At 44.1% G+C, this 17,184-nt stretch overlaps 1 protein-coding gene across 1 annotated transcript in view; it reads left to right on the top strand.

Annotated features, from left to right (window-relative positions):
• The first annotated feature begins 1,350 nt into the window (after nt 1–1,350).
• The window catches only part of LOC146868521 (olfactory protein-like), a 30,956-nt gene continuing 15,122 nt past the window's right edge, over nt 1,351–17,184 (top strand). The window contains exons 1-2 of the mRNA XM_085624130.1: nt 1,351–1,449; nt 13,761–13,900. Coding sequence (XP_085480256.1) covers nt 1,351–1,449; nt 13,761–13,900 — 239 coding nt within the window. The remainder of the gene's footprint in view (nt 1,450–13,760; nt 13,901–17,184) is intronic.

Genomic DNA, 17,184 nt, shown 5'->3' with positions numbered 1-17,184 from the left:
AACGCCAGTGTAACCATTTGTTTTTTCAGTAATTTATATGTACATATATATTGTGTTCTAAATAGTATTTACAAACAAATCATCACACTAGGTGTAGATTTTCCATTATTAACTGCAATTAGCACTATTTTGTTAAAGAATAATCTAACAACTATATTCTGGTATCACATCACTCTAAAAAATGACAAAAGACACAATAATAGAGGCTGGGCGCTCCTGGACTTGCTGGTGGATTTACGCCTAAAGGTACTCCGTGGAAGAAGAACATCTAATACATAGAGAAAGACAATTGAACCACACATTGAATGTGGGGAACATGTTAGTAGATTATATTATTGACATTGTGGAATACCTTTCTTGCATTCATGACATGGCCATTCCGGGCAAAATAGAAAGTAATCTTAATGCTTTGACTCTTATTTTTAAGATGGGGTAGCAGTGGTCTGGAATACGCACTAAAGCAGTACAAGGGACAGACAGCAACATTACCAATAAATTCCCTAATTTCTAGAGGTTCAGAGGATTAAAAGGGCTGAAGACAAGACCCAAACTTGCATCTGTTCAATTTCAAGACAAAAGGGGAAAAACAGTATGACTTGCTTTGTCCAGTACAGATCAGGAAACAGTTTTTTGGAATCTTGCTTGGATTGAGTCTGCCCCTTTAGACAGCAATACATCATTTTGACTGCATATCATCTCATCCCATGTGAATACGCATGAGTTTTAGCAATGACATTAATGGCATACTCTACAGTTGCTTTCTTCTACTCAGTAAAGTTGACCTTTGCACCTCAATAATATGATGAATCTCCCTACTGCCTTGTCATGCCCGGTGATCACTTTAAACTCATGCAACATGTCATTATGTGAAAACCATCACACATTGCTCTCCTATGTTTCGGTGTCTCACATGGATGTCCAGCAATTAAGATTTAGGGATCACCTCATGACCTACAGTTGGCTTGCACTTTATCTTCTTCCCACATTTGGAGCAAGCAAGCTAGAATAGCTATGCCAGGAAACCAATGTAGGAGATTACTTAACCGTAAATTAAGATCTTTTGTTAATCAGTGCATGCAACCAGAAACTAAGCCAGTTTTATCAAGCAGAGTCAAGTATTTGACAGCATAAAAGTGACATTAGATCATCAAGATATCTCTTGTATCTCCAGTGGTGCAATGTGTTACATAACAAAGTCTTGGCAGCAAATAACCTTCCTGCTTTACTTCCTGTAGTGAGATGTATAAATGCTCAGTGTGCGGCGCAGCAATCATCTGAGCCTCAGGAGACAGAGTAGTCCAGCCATAAAAGACCCAGAGTCACAGACAGCTTGAGACCTTGAAGACCATCATGTCTGCGATGTGGATAAGCCTTGGTCTGCTCTTCTCAGGCCTGCTTCAGGTGCAGGCTATGGAGATTCCAGTAATGAGCAACTTTGACCCTCAGAAGGTAACTCTCATTATTGCGTTAATCTGTTGCATATCTCAAACTTAGAAAATTATCAGGTCTGTGAGGAATAAAAGAGGTGCACAGGACACACTACATAATGCATCATCTCCAATGCATGTTCATTTTAAACTGCATAACTTTGATATTCCAGTGCAGCAAATTAGATCTTTATTAGTCATGCACTGCAACCCTGATTTTAGTCACCGTCATTATTCTACTTTGGGGCCTAACATATATTTTCCAATGTTTTCAGTTCACTCTTCAGTTGTTCCAGACAATCTAGTATGACAGGAAACACACCTCTACTAATGCAACTCAATTCAGTCCTGAATTACTTCAGATATTTCCCTATTGCATTATAGCACACCCCTTCCAAATACATCTCATTTCAATCCAGAATCACGCTATATCTTAAATAGTCTGGTATTAACTACCCATTCCTTTCAATGCACCTCAAATGTATCCCCAGCATTACAGACACATTCCTTCCAATGCAACTCAATCAAATCTTTAATCACCCCAGGTATTCTGATATGACATTGTAACACACTCCTCCCAATGGACCTAGATCCAATAATCATTGACCTTGGATATTGGGGTATGAGTGTAACACACACTTTCAAGTGCACCTCAATCTTCACCTGACCATTTCAGTTTCTTTCACAAATGGATTTGACACAACACTCCTAAAGAACTCTATTCCAGACTTGCACTGTTTTGAATACTGTATTTTGTTGCAGTAATAGTTGGGAATACTTCTCTTCTGCCTGCACCACTTCTGAGATTCAGATTCTGCTAGTAGTGATAGCACAGGGAGGTTTTGGTGAGTCATATAAATCTGCATGAAACTTTAAAAACAAAATACCAACCCTGTTATTCGCAGACGATACCCTGCTGATATCTAAGACCCCAGCAGGGTTACAGCATGTTAATAATAGATTTCAACTTTTCTGCAATAACATGGGATTGGTCATAAACATCTCTAAAACCAAATTTATGGCTTTTAATTGCCACAGGTCATACAAAAGTGGCCCTTTGCTAGGTGGTGTCCCCCTCGAAAAGGTGGACACCTTTGATTATCTGGGCATAAGATTTTCTGACAAGATGTCCTGGAAACCCCACATAGCAAAGATTTTGCTGGGACATAAAATAATAACTGGAGTAATTGGGAAAGAATATCGCCTTTCTCATACTAGGCCCGTAGCCCCAGCACTCCAAATCTACGACCTAAAAGCAGTCAGCTCTGCCCTTTATGGAGCAGAAGTCTGGGGGTTCGAAAAACTTGATGAGCTCTGCAGGTCAGGATACATATTTCTGAGAGACCTGGTCATGGTACCCAAGTACGTCCACCTTGCTCCCCTATTGTTAGATCTGTGTAGGTGGTCATTGGGTGACATAGCTAGGTTGCCCCCCCCTACTCTTTTGGGCCCACATTAGGCGGACGCCTGAACTCTCTTCCTATGTAGAAGCCATGACTGAGATTATTAGTCTAGACACTGGCGGGAAAATAGGCTGGATTGCTGATATTAAAAGAACGCTGTCAGCTATGGGTCTCCAGGGCTGCTGGGCCGGCTAGGTACCCCCGAGGAGAGAGGAACTCAAACGCCTATACTGGGAATGGGTGGACCTACAAGAGAACCATAATCTCAGCATGGGCAAACTAACACTAGAATTCTATTCCCACAAGCAGACTGGATATTTTGAGCCCTTTCTCGACACAATTAAAGTACCACTAGATAGAGAACTCTACATCCACTTTAGGCTCGGAACTCTCCCTGTTCGTGAGGCGACAGCAAAGTGGAGCCCAAGCAAGGAGAAAAACTGCCCATGTTGCAAGGCCCCGATTGAAAGCACTGCCCATTTAATGTTTGCTTGCCCGGCGTACAAATCATCGTGGGCAAAATGGCTGAAACCGCTCTGTCGACAACTGAGCACACAAGGCTACTATACAGCAATTCGTATTCTTAGATCTTAGATGCATGCTGTGTAGAAAAAGTTTCTAGGACAAGCTACACATAAGGTGTAAGCTGCTGGCAAGAAAGACAAAGCCTCAATCGAAAGCAGATTAGCGGGGACCTTAAAGTCCTATTATATAAGCTGCTGGACCCACTTTACACAAGGACTTTAGTCGTTAAAATTTTTGCTACTAGCCAAGGAAAACTGAATGTCTTTTTTGAACTTTCTTGTTCAATGCAGACCCTGTGTCCAACACCATTGCACAGGCCATATGCAGCGGGTTTGGGTGTAGTCAAACTCCCGTGTAAACTTTTCATTGATGAGTGTGTGGAGGGGCGCAAAACATATTAGTAAAGGCTTAGAGTGAGGAATGATGTCCCTCCACTCCCTCAACAATATTAGGAATTAACATATTATGCACAAGATTCTTAATCAAATCCAAGATGCAAGGGGTTACATTTGTGCAGAATAGAAAATTCACACAGAAGAGACCTCATGACTATTAGTAGATTTGTTTCCCTTATTAAAGTAATTGTTACATGCAACCCATGAGAAGTAAAAGGGTGCTTTTCATGTCAGTTTTGATATGCTGTGGTAATGAACTGAAATTTTACAATGTAGTAATAAATGTGCTAATGTGTATTTCCTTAGTACAGTTGCTCTAAAAACAAGTGTATTATCAGGCCACATATATTTTTATTTTTACTGTCATTATATATATATATATATATATATATATATATATATATATATATATATATATATATATATATATATATTATCTACTGGCGGTCGCCAGTAGATAGTTATAGTTAGGACCTATTTTTCATAGGAAATTCTCAACATTCTATTCCCAATAACTTTGGCGCCGGTTGACGAATCTTCCTGAACTTTTCTAAACTTGTGGGGCGCTCCAGTCCGCTCCTATCTCGAAAGATTCGGGGTGATTTGGCAAGCGGGGGCCGAGAAAAAAGGGGGGGTCCCAAAACGTGTTTCCCTGTGCAATTTCCCATAGGAAACTTTAGACACGGCTACAGCCCGAACTGCTGAACGGAATTACACCAAATTTGACAAAGAGGTAGTTCTTGGTTCAGAAAGAACCCTTTTTGTTAAATGGTGTAAATCCGTTCAGTAGTTGCTGAGAAAATCAAAAGTAAAAACACATATATATCTATGGCCGCGCAGGATCCGCGCACCCTCCCGATCACGAGCTTTATGCTAATTGGCTGTCATCTTGTGCCTCGGAAGAACCGAGGCACAAGAAAACAGAAAAAGTCATGCGCAAAAAGGGGGCAGGGTAGAAACACCCTGACCCCCTAGGCCTGCTCAGGGGGTCCCACAAGGACCCCCAGGGCCCAAAAAAGCATTGTTTTTTTTTAAATCGTCGAGATTCGCGCACCCAGCATGAATTTCATCCTAAATTGTTTTTTAAAAGAAGCGCGGGCTCCCGCGCTTCATTAATATTTCTCTCCTAGGTGGACCAAATCCCGGAGGCAATATTTGTTTTGGGATGGGGGGCCCGAAGGGGCCCACCAGCCCCGGGGACCACCACCCCTGGGGGCTTTTCAAACATAATTGCGGGGGGGCTCACAGCCCCCCCCAGCCCCGGGGACCGCCACCCCCGGGGCTTTGGAAGGAAATGTGTGGGGGGGCTCAAAGGCCCCCCCAAACCCCGGGGACCTCACCCCCGGGGCTTATCTAAATTATTTGTGGGGGGCTCACGGCCCCCCGCAGCCCCGGGGACCGCCACACCCCGGGGCTTGTTTTTCTTGAAACAAAAAAAACCTGTGTGGGGGGTTTGAACCCCCAACACACCCCGGCGACCGCCACCTCCCTGGGGCTCTAAATATTAAAATTAGGGGGTCCGTGACGGACCCCCAAGCCCCGGGGACCACTACCCCCGGGGCTTTGTAAATGGTGGGAGGGGGGCCATGCGGCCCCCCTCCTGGAGCCTTGTCATGGCCCTGGGGACCGCCACCCCCCAGGGCAGGCTCCTGCAGTGTCCCGGGGTGCCCACCCCCGGGACACTGCTGTTTGCTATGGGAAGGCGGGAGCCTCGCGGCTCCCACCCTGCCATAGCAAACTCTGCTTTGGTATTTGGAAGAGAGAGCAGGAAACCTGCTCTCTCTTCAAAAATACCAAAGCAGTTTGCTTTTCCACTCGGGGAGCTGCATCTTAGCAGCTTCCAATGTGGAAAAGCAATGCCGGCTCCCGCAAGAGGCGGGGAGCCGGTGGGACCAGGGGGAGATTGGGGACCCACCCACGGTCCCCATCGGATAGGTCCCCGGGGCCATAAGTGGCCCGGGATGGGGGCCACGCCGCCCCCCTCCCGAAATTATAAAAACAAATAAAAAATAAAAATAATAGGAAACGCCGGCCCCGGGGGATGGGGGCCCCGGGGCCATAAATGGCCTGAGGAGGGGGGCCACGCAGCCCCCTCCAATTAAATGAAAATTAAAAAAAAGGCCTTGCCCCGGGCGATGGGGTCCCCCGGGCCGATTATGGCCTCGGGAGGGGGCCCCTTAAAAAAAAAAAATTAAAAACCAAACAATAGGAGTCAGGCCCAGGGCCAAAAAATTTAGGAAAAGAAAGGGGGGGCACACAGTCCCCCTTCTTAAAAACACACAAAAAAAAGACCGGCATCGCCCCGGAGACCCCGCCCCCTCCCTGCAGCACCCTGCAAAAGCGCCCCCTGGGTAGGGTGACCAGATTCTCAAAACAAAAAACGGGGACAGGTCATAGACATAAAAGTAGGACTCCGGTTTGCAGAAACCATCGACATAATTTCACAGCTGTCATACACATAGAAAAAGGACTACAATGGCAGCTCCCTCCACAGAGATGAAGCATTGCAGACAACAAATTTGCGGTCTTTTATTGGCACCCCTCTCCTTTGCACAGCAGCATTAGTACTTTTATTACATTTACACTTTTAAGGACTATAGCATATATTTGCCAAAAATCAATAGACCATCACAGACTAGCAGACGCCAGATTTACTAGCTTTATCAAAGCTTATTTCTATAGCTGCTGCGTCAGCACCACGTAAAGTACAACTCACCAATGTTGCTTAGTTGCTCATGACAGAAAAGCATGGGAGGTAAACTGCAGAATGCTAAAATGCCAAATGACAGCCTTGGACCAATGTAAAAAAAAACACTTCTCTCCAGGTATTACTGCCTTAGGGTCTTAAGAGTCGCAAAGGCTGGCCGACCACACAGTCCTCCCACATTTACGTGGTCACTGCTCAGATGTCATGTTACCTTACTGGGATATGTATAGTGCACTCTAGCCATTGGTATCATCTCATAGTGCAATAGTGTGAAGACCTGAGCAAAAAGGTCGAGCAGCGCTTCTCGCCTCTTCCACAGGCGTTAACCCTGCTCCTTTAAGCTCTTTCCAGCTAAACCCTTTGCCGTGATCTGAAAAGTCAGTCAAAAGGTCAAGTCATAGCTTTGATATGGAGAACACAGATGCATCAATTGGTTAGGAATAAAACATGCAATGAGCAATGCATTAATCATTGCACGGTATGCATAAGGGCTACTGAAAAGTTTGTATGGCTATGAATACAAACTACAGGATGAAGAAATATTGTTTTATTCAAAGTAGAAACTTTGGCTGGCAAAATGACGTAGGTGGCGCTGCGTGTAAAATGTCTCTCTTCAAAGGATTTCCCTTCTTGCTACAGCACTCACCTCAGTGACAACACATGCTGTAAACAGTGCAAAGAGAGTATGCGCGCGCATGCTCAGCCGTAACAATGAAAAACAGGGACATTTCTGTGTTTAACCTGGACACTGTGTCGGGACACTTCTCCAAAAACAGGGACCGTTCTGGGAAAACGGGGACATCTGGTCACCCTACCCCTGGGGCCAACTAGCCCACCAGGTAATTCCAGTAAGTGCCACTGCGCTGCGTTGCAGAGAGGTGGTCTAGGCTGTGCCCCTTTTTACACCTCTCTGCAACGCAGCTCTGTGGCACTTACTGGAGGTACCTAGTGGGCTAGTTGGACCCTAGGGACCCTCAGGATTCAAGGGGTCTTAATCTCCCAATTTAAAACGTCCACAGAGCGTGTATACACAGTGGTGAAGGGAGGGGACGGGGCCTGAGGTGACGTGAGCAAACACGCCCTGTGGCACGTTTTAAGTTGGGGAAATAATTCCCCTTCAATCGTGAGGGCCCCTGGGGGCCAACTAGCCCACCAGGTGCTTCCAGTAGGTGCCACTGCGCTGCGTTGCAGAGAGGTGGTCTAGGCTGTGCCCCTTTTTACACCTCTCTACAACGCAGCTCTGTGGTGCTTACTGGAGGTACCTAGTGGGCTAGTTGGACCCCAGGGACCCTCAGGATGCAAGGAGACTTAATCTCCCAACTTAAAACGGCCACAGGGTGTGTTTGCACAGTGGTGAAGGGAGGGGACGGGGCCTAAGGTGACGTGTTCAAACACGCCCTGTGACGCTTTTTAAGTTGGGGAAATAATTCCCCTTCAATCCTGAGGGCCCCTGGGGGCTAACTAGCCCACCAGGTGCTTCCAGTAAGCGCCACTGCGCTGCGTTGCAGAGAGGTGGTCCAGGTCGTGACCTTTTTACACCTCTCTGCAACATAGCTATGTGGCGCTTACTGGAGGTACCTAGTGGGCTAGTTGTACCCAAGGGACACTCAGGATTCATGGGGACTTTTTCCACCAAATTAAAACGGCCACAGCTCAGCTCGCCCCTCCCTTCACCAGTGTGCAAACGTGCCCTGTGGCGCGTTTTAAGCGGTAGTTTTAATCCCCCTGCCCTATCATGTACTAGGGTCTTACAAAGGAGGCCATGGTAATCACAGGGGTATCCCAACGCATAGTGTTCCCTAGTGTATGTAGGTGTTTTAACGGTATTCTAAGTGTCTTTTAGCATAGCACTGGCTCTAGGACTGGTTAGTCAGTTACCACCAGTACCCATCTGAAAAAGTTGAGGGTACAGGACGATTTTGTAACAAGGCCTCTTTCTGCTCCTCTGTTTGTTCTTTCTGCACGTCTTCCTTCTTCCTGCACTTTTCTTCGTCTTTGAGGACTTCTGTTGCTTCTTTCTGCATTTCTTTTTCTTCTTTCTGTGTGTTTTTTCTTCTTTCTTTACATGTCCTACCACTGTAGGCATAGTTAGAAACTAGCATTTAAAAAACCTTAGAAATTAACTGAAAAAATCATAGGTTTCAGACACGTTATAGTTACAAATTAGCATTTAAAAAACCTTTGAAATTCACTGAAAAAACCATAGGTTTCAGGTTCGTTATAGTTAGGAATTAGCATTTAAAAAACCTTCGAAATTCACTGAAAAAAACATAGGTTTCAGGGGCGTTATAGTTAGTTGGACATTTCACTCGTACAAAACCATAGAAATTCTCCCGTTATAGTTAGTTCAACGGTTGATCCTCAAAGAAAACGGTAGTTAGGAATCCATTACCCTGCCATACCATGCCTGACGCGTGACGCGTGACGCGTTTCGGGTCACTGCCCTCATCAGAGGCATCATGTGGGGCAAATTACAATCGCACTTACAACAAATGTCCTGCTTTAATTGCCATACTTCGGAAAATCTGGACGGCAACCGCCGTGATTTCTGGGAATTGTAGTGCAAACCAATTCGACCCATATGGGCTGTCATCACCACATTCACCAAAGACAATCAAATAGCGATGCCAATGAGGCACAGGGTCAAGACTGATTTGCATATGGCTGGGTTCAAACTGGAACGGCATGGTGAGCAAAAAAACGATGGATTTAGGCCCAGATCTCTGTACTGGGGTGAATGTATGACATTGTTCTGCATTCTATCCATCAATTGGTGTTTTTGCATTTGTCACACCGAGTGGGAAGGATATGCCCAGACGTGGGTCCCGTGCTCTCCATGCCACTGGAATCAAGCTATCCTGGCTGAAGAGGGGTGAAACCCCGAAACCGGTCCTAGGATGCTTGTTTCCAGTCCAGGGAGGACCTGGCTTGGCAGTTCGGGCTGGACTGTACCCATGAGGCACAGGGTCAAGACTGATTTGCATATGGCTGGGTTCAAACTGGAACGGCATGGTGAGCAAAAAAACGATGGATTTAGGCCCAGATCTCTGTACTGGGGTGAATGTAAGACATTGTTCTGCATTCTGTCCATCAATTGGTGTTTTTGCATTGAGAAATTTGGAGCGTTGCAAAGATATGTGGAAGAATACGAGTATGTTACAAGGGTGCCATTGTACTCTTTATGTTGTTCAGTAAAAGTTTTTGGGGCAAGTATGTAGTCGTGAAGCACCGGTCAAATTCGCGGTCAATCCAGCACATGCTTATTTAAATAATAAATTCCCCTTAGTTAGCCAGTAATCGGAGACGTAAGTACTTGAACCCCTAGCGCCACACCCACGAGGGAGTACGCCCGAGCACAAGTGCATGCATGCCCCCCCACCAGAGCAACGTCCCCATGGGCCAAGCTTACCTCTGGAGTAGCGACCAATATCCTTGGTAGTTTTGTAGTTTTGGAGTCCTTAATCCGGATTCAGCGGCTGGCTAATATTCTTCTCCCAAGCAAAATAAAGCGCACGCTCAGGGGGAATATGCATGGCAGTTGAAAATGTATTTCATTACCGCATTTCGACTGCGAATAGTCTTATATTATATACACAGAGAAAATTAAATGTAATTTATTTCCATTTTTTTTGCTTCGGAGTTTTATATAGCACAAACTTGACCCTAAGGTATCAGAGCACTCCATACGAGCACTAGTTGCGTTACAGAGGGACACATTCATTTTGTTAGGCACGGGGAGATTAAGTGATTTGCCCAGAATCGCAGGATGTTGTGCATCCCTTGCCGAGACTCAAACACGTTTCCCCAGCTTTGCAGTTGACCGCTCTAGCCGTCAGGCTATATCCTCTCCCCTTGTTGTGTGTGGGACGGAGTCTATAACTCACGAGAGGCAATATGCGCATCTGCACATATGGTTTATACTGTGGTATATTTTCCAGTTATATTTGTTTCAAGAAAATGTATTCAACTAAAACCATGATGCCAAGGGTTACATTTGAGCAGATTAAAGATGCCTCTGATCAGAAGGCACAGTATGCCAAGTTTGGAGTTAACTGCTTCTGGTCCAGTGGTCACTTTTGCTCTCTTGTGTACACTGAAAGACACTAGTGATGCCTTTCACTGTACAAAAAGTATAGTGATTGGCCTCCGCCGGTTTTGACAGTCATTCAACGAGGTTTTTACATTTTTTTGTAAGAACCAACCTTCCAAAGCAAGAGATTGTTTCAGGAAAACAAAACAAGCATTTACAATGCAATGGTTTCGGCATTGTTAAAGTTAGAGCTATTGGCATTGCTCATGACATTATTTTTGTTTATGTTTTTGTTTTTAAAACATTTAAAGAAACAGCATTGTTATTTACAATGTCAATAGCTTAATCACTCAAATGCGAGACCTATTGCATTTGCGCCCACACAGACCCACCCACCCACACACAAACACAGAGCCACCCACCCCCACACATGCATCGCCACCCACCCCCACACACACAGAGCCACCCACCCTCACACACAGAGCCACCCCCACACACACAGAGCCACCCACCCCCACACACAGAGCCACACACCCCCACACACAGAGCCACACACACAGAGCCACCCACCCCCACCCACCCACCCCCACACACACACACACAGAGCCACCCACACAGCCACCCACACACACACACACAGCCACCCACACAACCACCCAAACACACTGAGCCACACACACAGCCACCCACACACACACAGCCACCCACACACACAACCACCCACACAACCACCCACCCACACAACCACCCACCCACACACACACACACACACACAACCCCACACACACACCCATGGGTGCTGGCGTGCCCTACATGCATTGTCAATAACTGCTGCAACACTCTGACAGGGGCAGTAGCATTGAAAGCTGCCTTCTGGTGCCTGGGGTGCCCAGGATTGTGAGAGATCACCAGCGGCCTGTATCATGGCTCTCCTAAAATGGCGGATTGGGATTGCAGTATTTATGTAGCGCTTACTGCCAAAGGCTTGTGGCTTCGAAGCAGTGAAAAGCAGGTGCGGGCATGGAACTCTGTTGCATTCATGAGAGAGTATAATGTCCACCAAACTCTAAATCGTGCCTAAATAACTTGAGATCTACCCTGCTGTTCTTAATCCCAAGAGAAATAGTCATCAATAAAAATACCCATACTAATCCTCCAATTGCTCTGGCAAGTGCAGATTTCAGGCAATTTAACTGCTTCAGAAAAAATGATATACATGACAAGGAAATACAAGCCATACTAGAATTATCTGAAGTGGATAACAGTGTCATGACACAAGAAGTGGAAATAAATGTGAAAGAAAAAGCTAAACCGAACACAGTTCAGAGCCTAATAAAGAGTTCATTTCACTTCTCCAAGGCAGCAAGGTAAAATAAAAACCGAAAGACAGTTCTTAAAACAAAACAGGATGTTCATACTGCTGCATTTTTCTGAAGTCTCAGCCTATGAGCGCTCCTTACACTGTGACCACAGCTGCTAGACAGTTATCATCAGTTATGTATTTATTTCAGCAAAAAATTAGATGCAGAATCATATGAACTCCTGACACTCAGGTGATTATTTTCGAAGTATAAAAATCACCCTAAATCTAAAGAATATTCTACCCAACTGTCCACAGACTTTCAGTTCTAGAGAATAAGAGAAGTTTTAACATCTAAACAAAAAGTGCTCAAAGCAGAAGGCAAATGAAATAATGAAGACACAGCTGACTCTCATGGATACAATGCTGCAGACACTTTACAGAGAAAAACAACTGGGCCATTAACCCCACCCCACCCACTGTCTTTAATAAGATAATGGGGATTAACAATAGATCCATGGTATAGCTGAAATGCCCAATTTCCTGTGGCAGGATATCACTTTCACCTATGAGTTCTCATAAATATTTTTGGGAAATCAATTACATCTGTTAGTTTTGCATATACATCAAAAATAGCATGGAATTAACTGTACATGCAGATGCACAGAGCGTAACATGCTGTTTATTGCCATTGTTGAGGGAAGGTCAGAAATCATGATTTATTTAAAGCTGCCTCTCATGAGTTCTCGTTCCTCCCCATATTCAAAAGTGTTAATAATATGATAATACATTATTTGCATCTGCATAAATACTATGCACTGCATGTTTGAGTGTTTTTATTCCGCAAAATGCTGTAGTATCAACAAGCATATTTCACAAGGAACCATGAAATATGAAACAAATGTTACCATTCGTAGAGAAAAATGGATCTCATCATCATAATGCCAGTCACAAACCACTCTGCAGAACTTTACAATTGTCATGGCTAGTATGATGTGTATCATGGATAATCATATTATGTGACAAAGTTATTTAAAATATGTGTTAAAAATGCAGCTTAAGTGACACAATCTCTACCAGTATTACTTTCATCAGTTTCAGTTAGAAACCTAGGGCCAGATTCACAAAGGTTCCTTACACTTTTGAATAATTTACCCCTTTGTGTAGGTTTAATACTTTTTGGGGTATTCACAAAATCTGAGTCTATATTTACTTCAAGAGTGTAACATACATGTCTCCACCAAACTGAAGAGCCTGGGGCTATTCATGAACTGCAGGGTTTATTCACAAAGGTAACTTAAACTTTTGAGTAATTTACATTTGTTATTTACTCTTACACATTTGAGTAACTTTACAGTCGGATTCGGTGAATAGTCAAAAGTATTAAAGTTACTCAAAAGTTAAGAGTAACTGATATGCTGTCATTAGAACCCCACAATGGGAGTATTGGACCACATTAAATAATTACCCAATATGTATCCTTTCTCTTTATCTCCCTTTCTCTCTCTATATAGACAATACAGTGGCAGCGATAGATAGCCCATCTGTAGTTATTATTATGTCTAACATTCAACACCTTTGATGACAGCTTGACAAATCTGCATTAATCTCTAGAAAAGCAATGTTTATCAATGGGGGAGCATTTACAGGAACTCTGAAAACAATGCAGGTTCTTCTTGTACTAAACTGTTGGGCCAGTCTTTTGAGTACTGCCTCTTCAGAATACTCCCATGCCCTGATTTAGAAGCAGTTTTATACTGTCTTACGGCCACCGGTAGAGGTGGTTCTCATCTGCCAGCTCTGGCGTTGTGGAAAGGGAGAAAAGGGTACTACACCATAATGCCTGCTCTTGTGCAGGTGATTCACATGCCAGTACTGTCACGCGCCATATGATAGCTGGCTCGTGGCAGTAACTCTATATACAACAGGCGTGTCAGCATTCTGGAGTCTTTTGATTGTCCCTTCTCTTTCAGATTCTAGGGAAGTGGTATGCTGTGGCAGTGGCATCAAACTGTCCGGAATTTGTTCAGATGAAGTCAGTGATGAAGATGCCCATCACCATATTCAGCTTACTTGACGACGGATCCCTATATGCTGCCACAGGCGTCGCCGGGTAAGTGTTAGACAAAGCAATCAACAAAGCTAGTAGCCTATTTACTAGGCAGGATTCAATGAGCATGAAATATACAGAAGATACAGCAATGATTTCTATTAGAGCTTATTTTTTTACTTTAAGGTATGTGCATACATTTAGAAAATTATTTCACTCTCCATACTTTGGCCAACATTTCTCACTTTAGGGTCAATTTTTAGACATTTTTTGGAAACCCTTTTTACCCCATCACTTGACTAACGATTCAACCTTTTGCTCTGAGCACAGCTTCAGAAATTTTTATTTGTTTAACTTATTGCATCAGGCCATATCCAATCTGGTTTTACTTTTAGTAGTAATCTGCTACTTCCCTCTACCTTAATGGTAAGTATCTTTACCACTTTATTGGAATGATGCATGATTCTTGTGACACAAAAGCGCAGTAGTCTATTGTAAACATCTGAGCTGGAATCTTATTTTCCTCATGGGAAACAATGAAGGGGCCATGAGAAAGTGTTCTTAAGACAGAATCACTAGCCTAGCTGGTCTTTACAGACAAACGCCTTGTTACTTTCATTCATCAATGTTGAGCCAATGAAACACATTGAATCCCAGGAAATCCTTGACAGCTCCCAGAATGGTTTTCGTGCCAGTCCCAGCACCGAAACCGCACTGGTAGCAGCCACCGACTGTATCCGCATGCAGGTTGACCAAGGCGGATCTGCAGTGCTGATTTTGCTTGACCATTCAGTGGCATTCCATACCATTGCCCCAGTGCGCATGATTCAGCGACTGCTGGAAGCAGGAGTTACTGGTAGGGCCCTACAGCTTCTCCACTCTTTTATGACCAGCAGAACTCACATCGTTAGCTATAGTGCTTTAGAGCAAAGGCCTTCTGCCTTCTCTGTTGGGTCCCCCATGGATGTTCGCTTAGCCCTAATCTTTTTAACCTCTTTGTTACCCCACTTGCAGAGATTCCATAACAAATGGTTTGCAATCAGTTACCCAAAATTTTAATCAATGTATGTCCAGCATTATATGCTGGATGCATGACAATTTATTAAAAGTCAATGCGGACAAAACTGAGGTGCTAGTCTTTGGATCACCAAACCCCATCTGGTCAGATGAGGGTCTGACCTTCGATGCCCAGGTCAGCTGGACAGTCAGCACCTGTTACTTCATCTTAAAAGCCCTGCGGAAAGTCCTGCCGTATATATACTATGAACTACATTGGCCTACTATCATCGCACTAGTTCCATCCAGGCTGAACTACTGCAACGCTCTGTACCTTAACATCAGCAGAGAGGCCCTAAACATGCTTCAGGTTGTACAGAATGCAGCGGCAAGGCTGATTGTTAACATCCTGAAGTATCAGTCAGCCAAGGAGGAATTCAAGCCTTGCACTGGCCCCCATAACAAAGCGCATTTCCTTTAACCCCTTCCATGCTGCGCAAATTCCGCCGCTGTGCTGACGGAATCTTGCGCGGGCGTGGTCATGACGGAACGGTTCCGTCATGAGCACAGCTCAACCGTGGCTCATGACGGAACCGTTCCGTCATGAGCACCGAAGGGGTTAAGGTCCTGAGTATGGTGGACAAGGCTATGCACAGCAATGGCTCCTCACACGTAAAAAACGTATTTCAGTGGTACAATCCAGGGAGGACCTTGAGATCCTCCTCACTAAGAAGACTGGTTTCTTCCAGATTTCACAGGTCCAGATGGGATGGTTGCTCCTTCTATGTGGCAACGACCAAGCTATGGAACTCCCTGCCCCATTCTATTTCAAAGGCGGGCTCTCTTCCGGTCTTCAGGAAACTTCTGAAAACTTGGTTATTTGCTTTTTAGCTGGAAGCTGGTCCTTTTTCTCCTCAAACGTTTGCTTAGCGCCTTGACACCCGTGGGTATAAATGCGCTTTATAAATACTATCCAATCCTATCCATTCCTTACTTTGGCAAATGGAGAAAATACTACACTCTCCATCATCTGCAGGCCTACAAAAGAACACACAATACACTTAAAACTGTAGTAGACATATCTGCATTTTACACTAACCTCATCTACATATTCAGCCTCTGTTCAACCTCATCAACAAAGAACTCTCCCCTGTGCTCTAGTTTCTCGTTTTTAAAATTTGTAAGTGTAAAAAAAGAATGAAGTATTTTAATGAACATTCCTAATTTTTTCATAAGTTGTTTGAAAACTGGATTTTTCACAATGGTGTTCTGCAAACATGATATCTTCACAGCTATGCCATTAGCAATAGATATATTGGTACACATAGTAGACCAGAAAGGCAGGGCTTCCTATGCTAGATAAAGTTTTAAGATAAAAATATGAAAATAAAGTGGTGTATTTACCTTTAGTTTACAGACCCAGTAGAACAGATCTTTCTCTATTGGTGAGCTATTGCGGGGGTCCTACTATTAGAACAATCTCTGAAGTAGGCATGGGTGGAACTCGTGGAGTTTCACTCCATGAAATTCACTGAGTTACACAAAAACTTTTGTGTAGTTCTGCCCACCCCTGGTTTGTAGAGAGGACCAAAGGTGAAATATCCTGTACACTACATTGGAAACTAAGAGATTTCTTTGCATGCTACCTTGTTTCGTTCGCAGGTAATCTTAGGTGTTTTTAAGCAGGCAGGGAGAAGAAACAACAAGAAGTTTTCTCCCTTTCGCAATTTCATGACTTGAGCATTTGTCACACAAGTGCACGCAACATGAAGGTGAGACATCAACTGCAGATGAGAAGAAGCTAAATTTAAGCGGAGCTGAATTTATCTTTGTTATAAAAAATAACAAGCATCAACGCTGTGACACATTATGGAGTCTTTAGAGAGAGAGGCTTTTTTGTTTCTGATACGATTGCAAATGAGAGAAGATGAAAATCATAATTCTGCTCACAGCAGTTAATGTTTTAAAAATGTCACTATGGATGGGTGTGTTTCCCTTCATGGCACGTTCCTGCATGTAAGGCCTCATTTGATGCAAATCTGTCCTTTAAAGGTATAACATTTCCATGACAATGACTTGTTTTTGGACACCTCTGTGGCACACAAGGCACATTCAGAGATTTCAAAAACAGCCCTCTGTTCAATTCTTCCAAGAACAGAAGCTTCTGTTTGGCAGAGTCAAACGAGTTGATCCATTTTATGCACTTTGGTGTGGCATGGCGAGGCTTCGTTCCTACACCGCTACACTGGATTTTATTGGAATCTGTGGGGAGGGTCAAGGGCCAATGCCAACCGGTAGCTGACACTCACTTCACTATTGCTGCAAACATGGATCAGCTGTCTTGTCTCCAC

This window comes from Triturus cristatus, chromosome 1_2 (assembly GCF_964204655.1).
Source record: "Triturus cristatus chromosome 1_2, aTriCri1.1, whole genome shotgun sequence".
In the NCBI taxonomy this organism is placed as follows: Eukaryota; Metazoa; Chordata; class Amphibia; order Caudata; family Salamandridae; genus Triturus; species Triturus cristatus.
The sequence above is the reverse complement of the archived record's forward strand: the minus strand, read 5'-3'. Positions and strand labels throughout refer to the sequence as shown.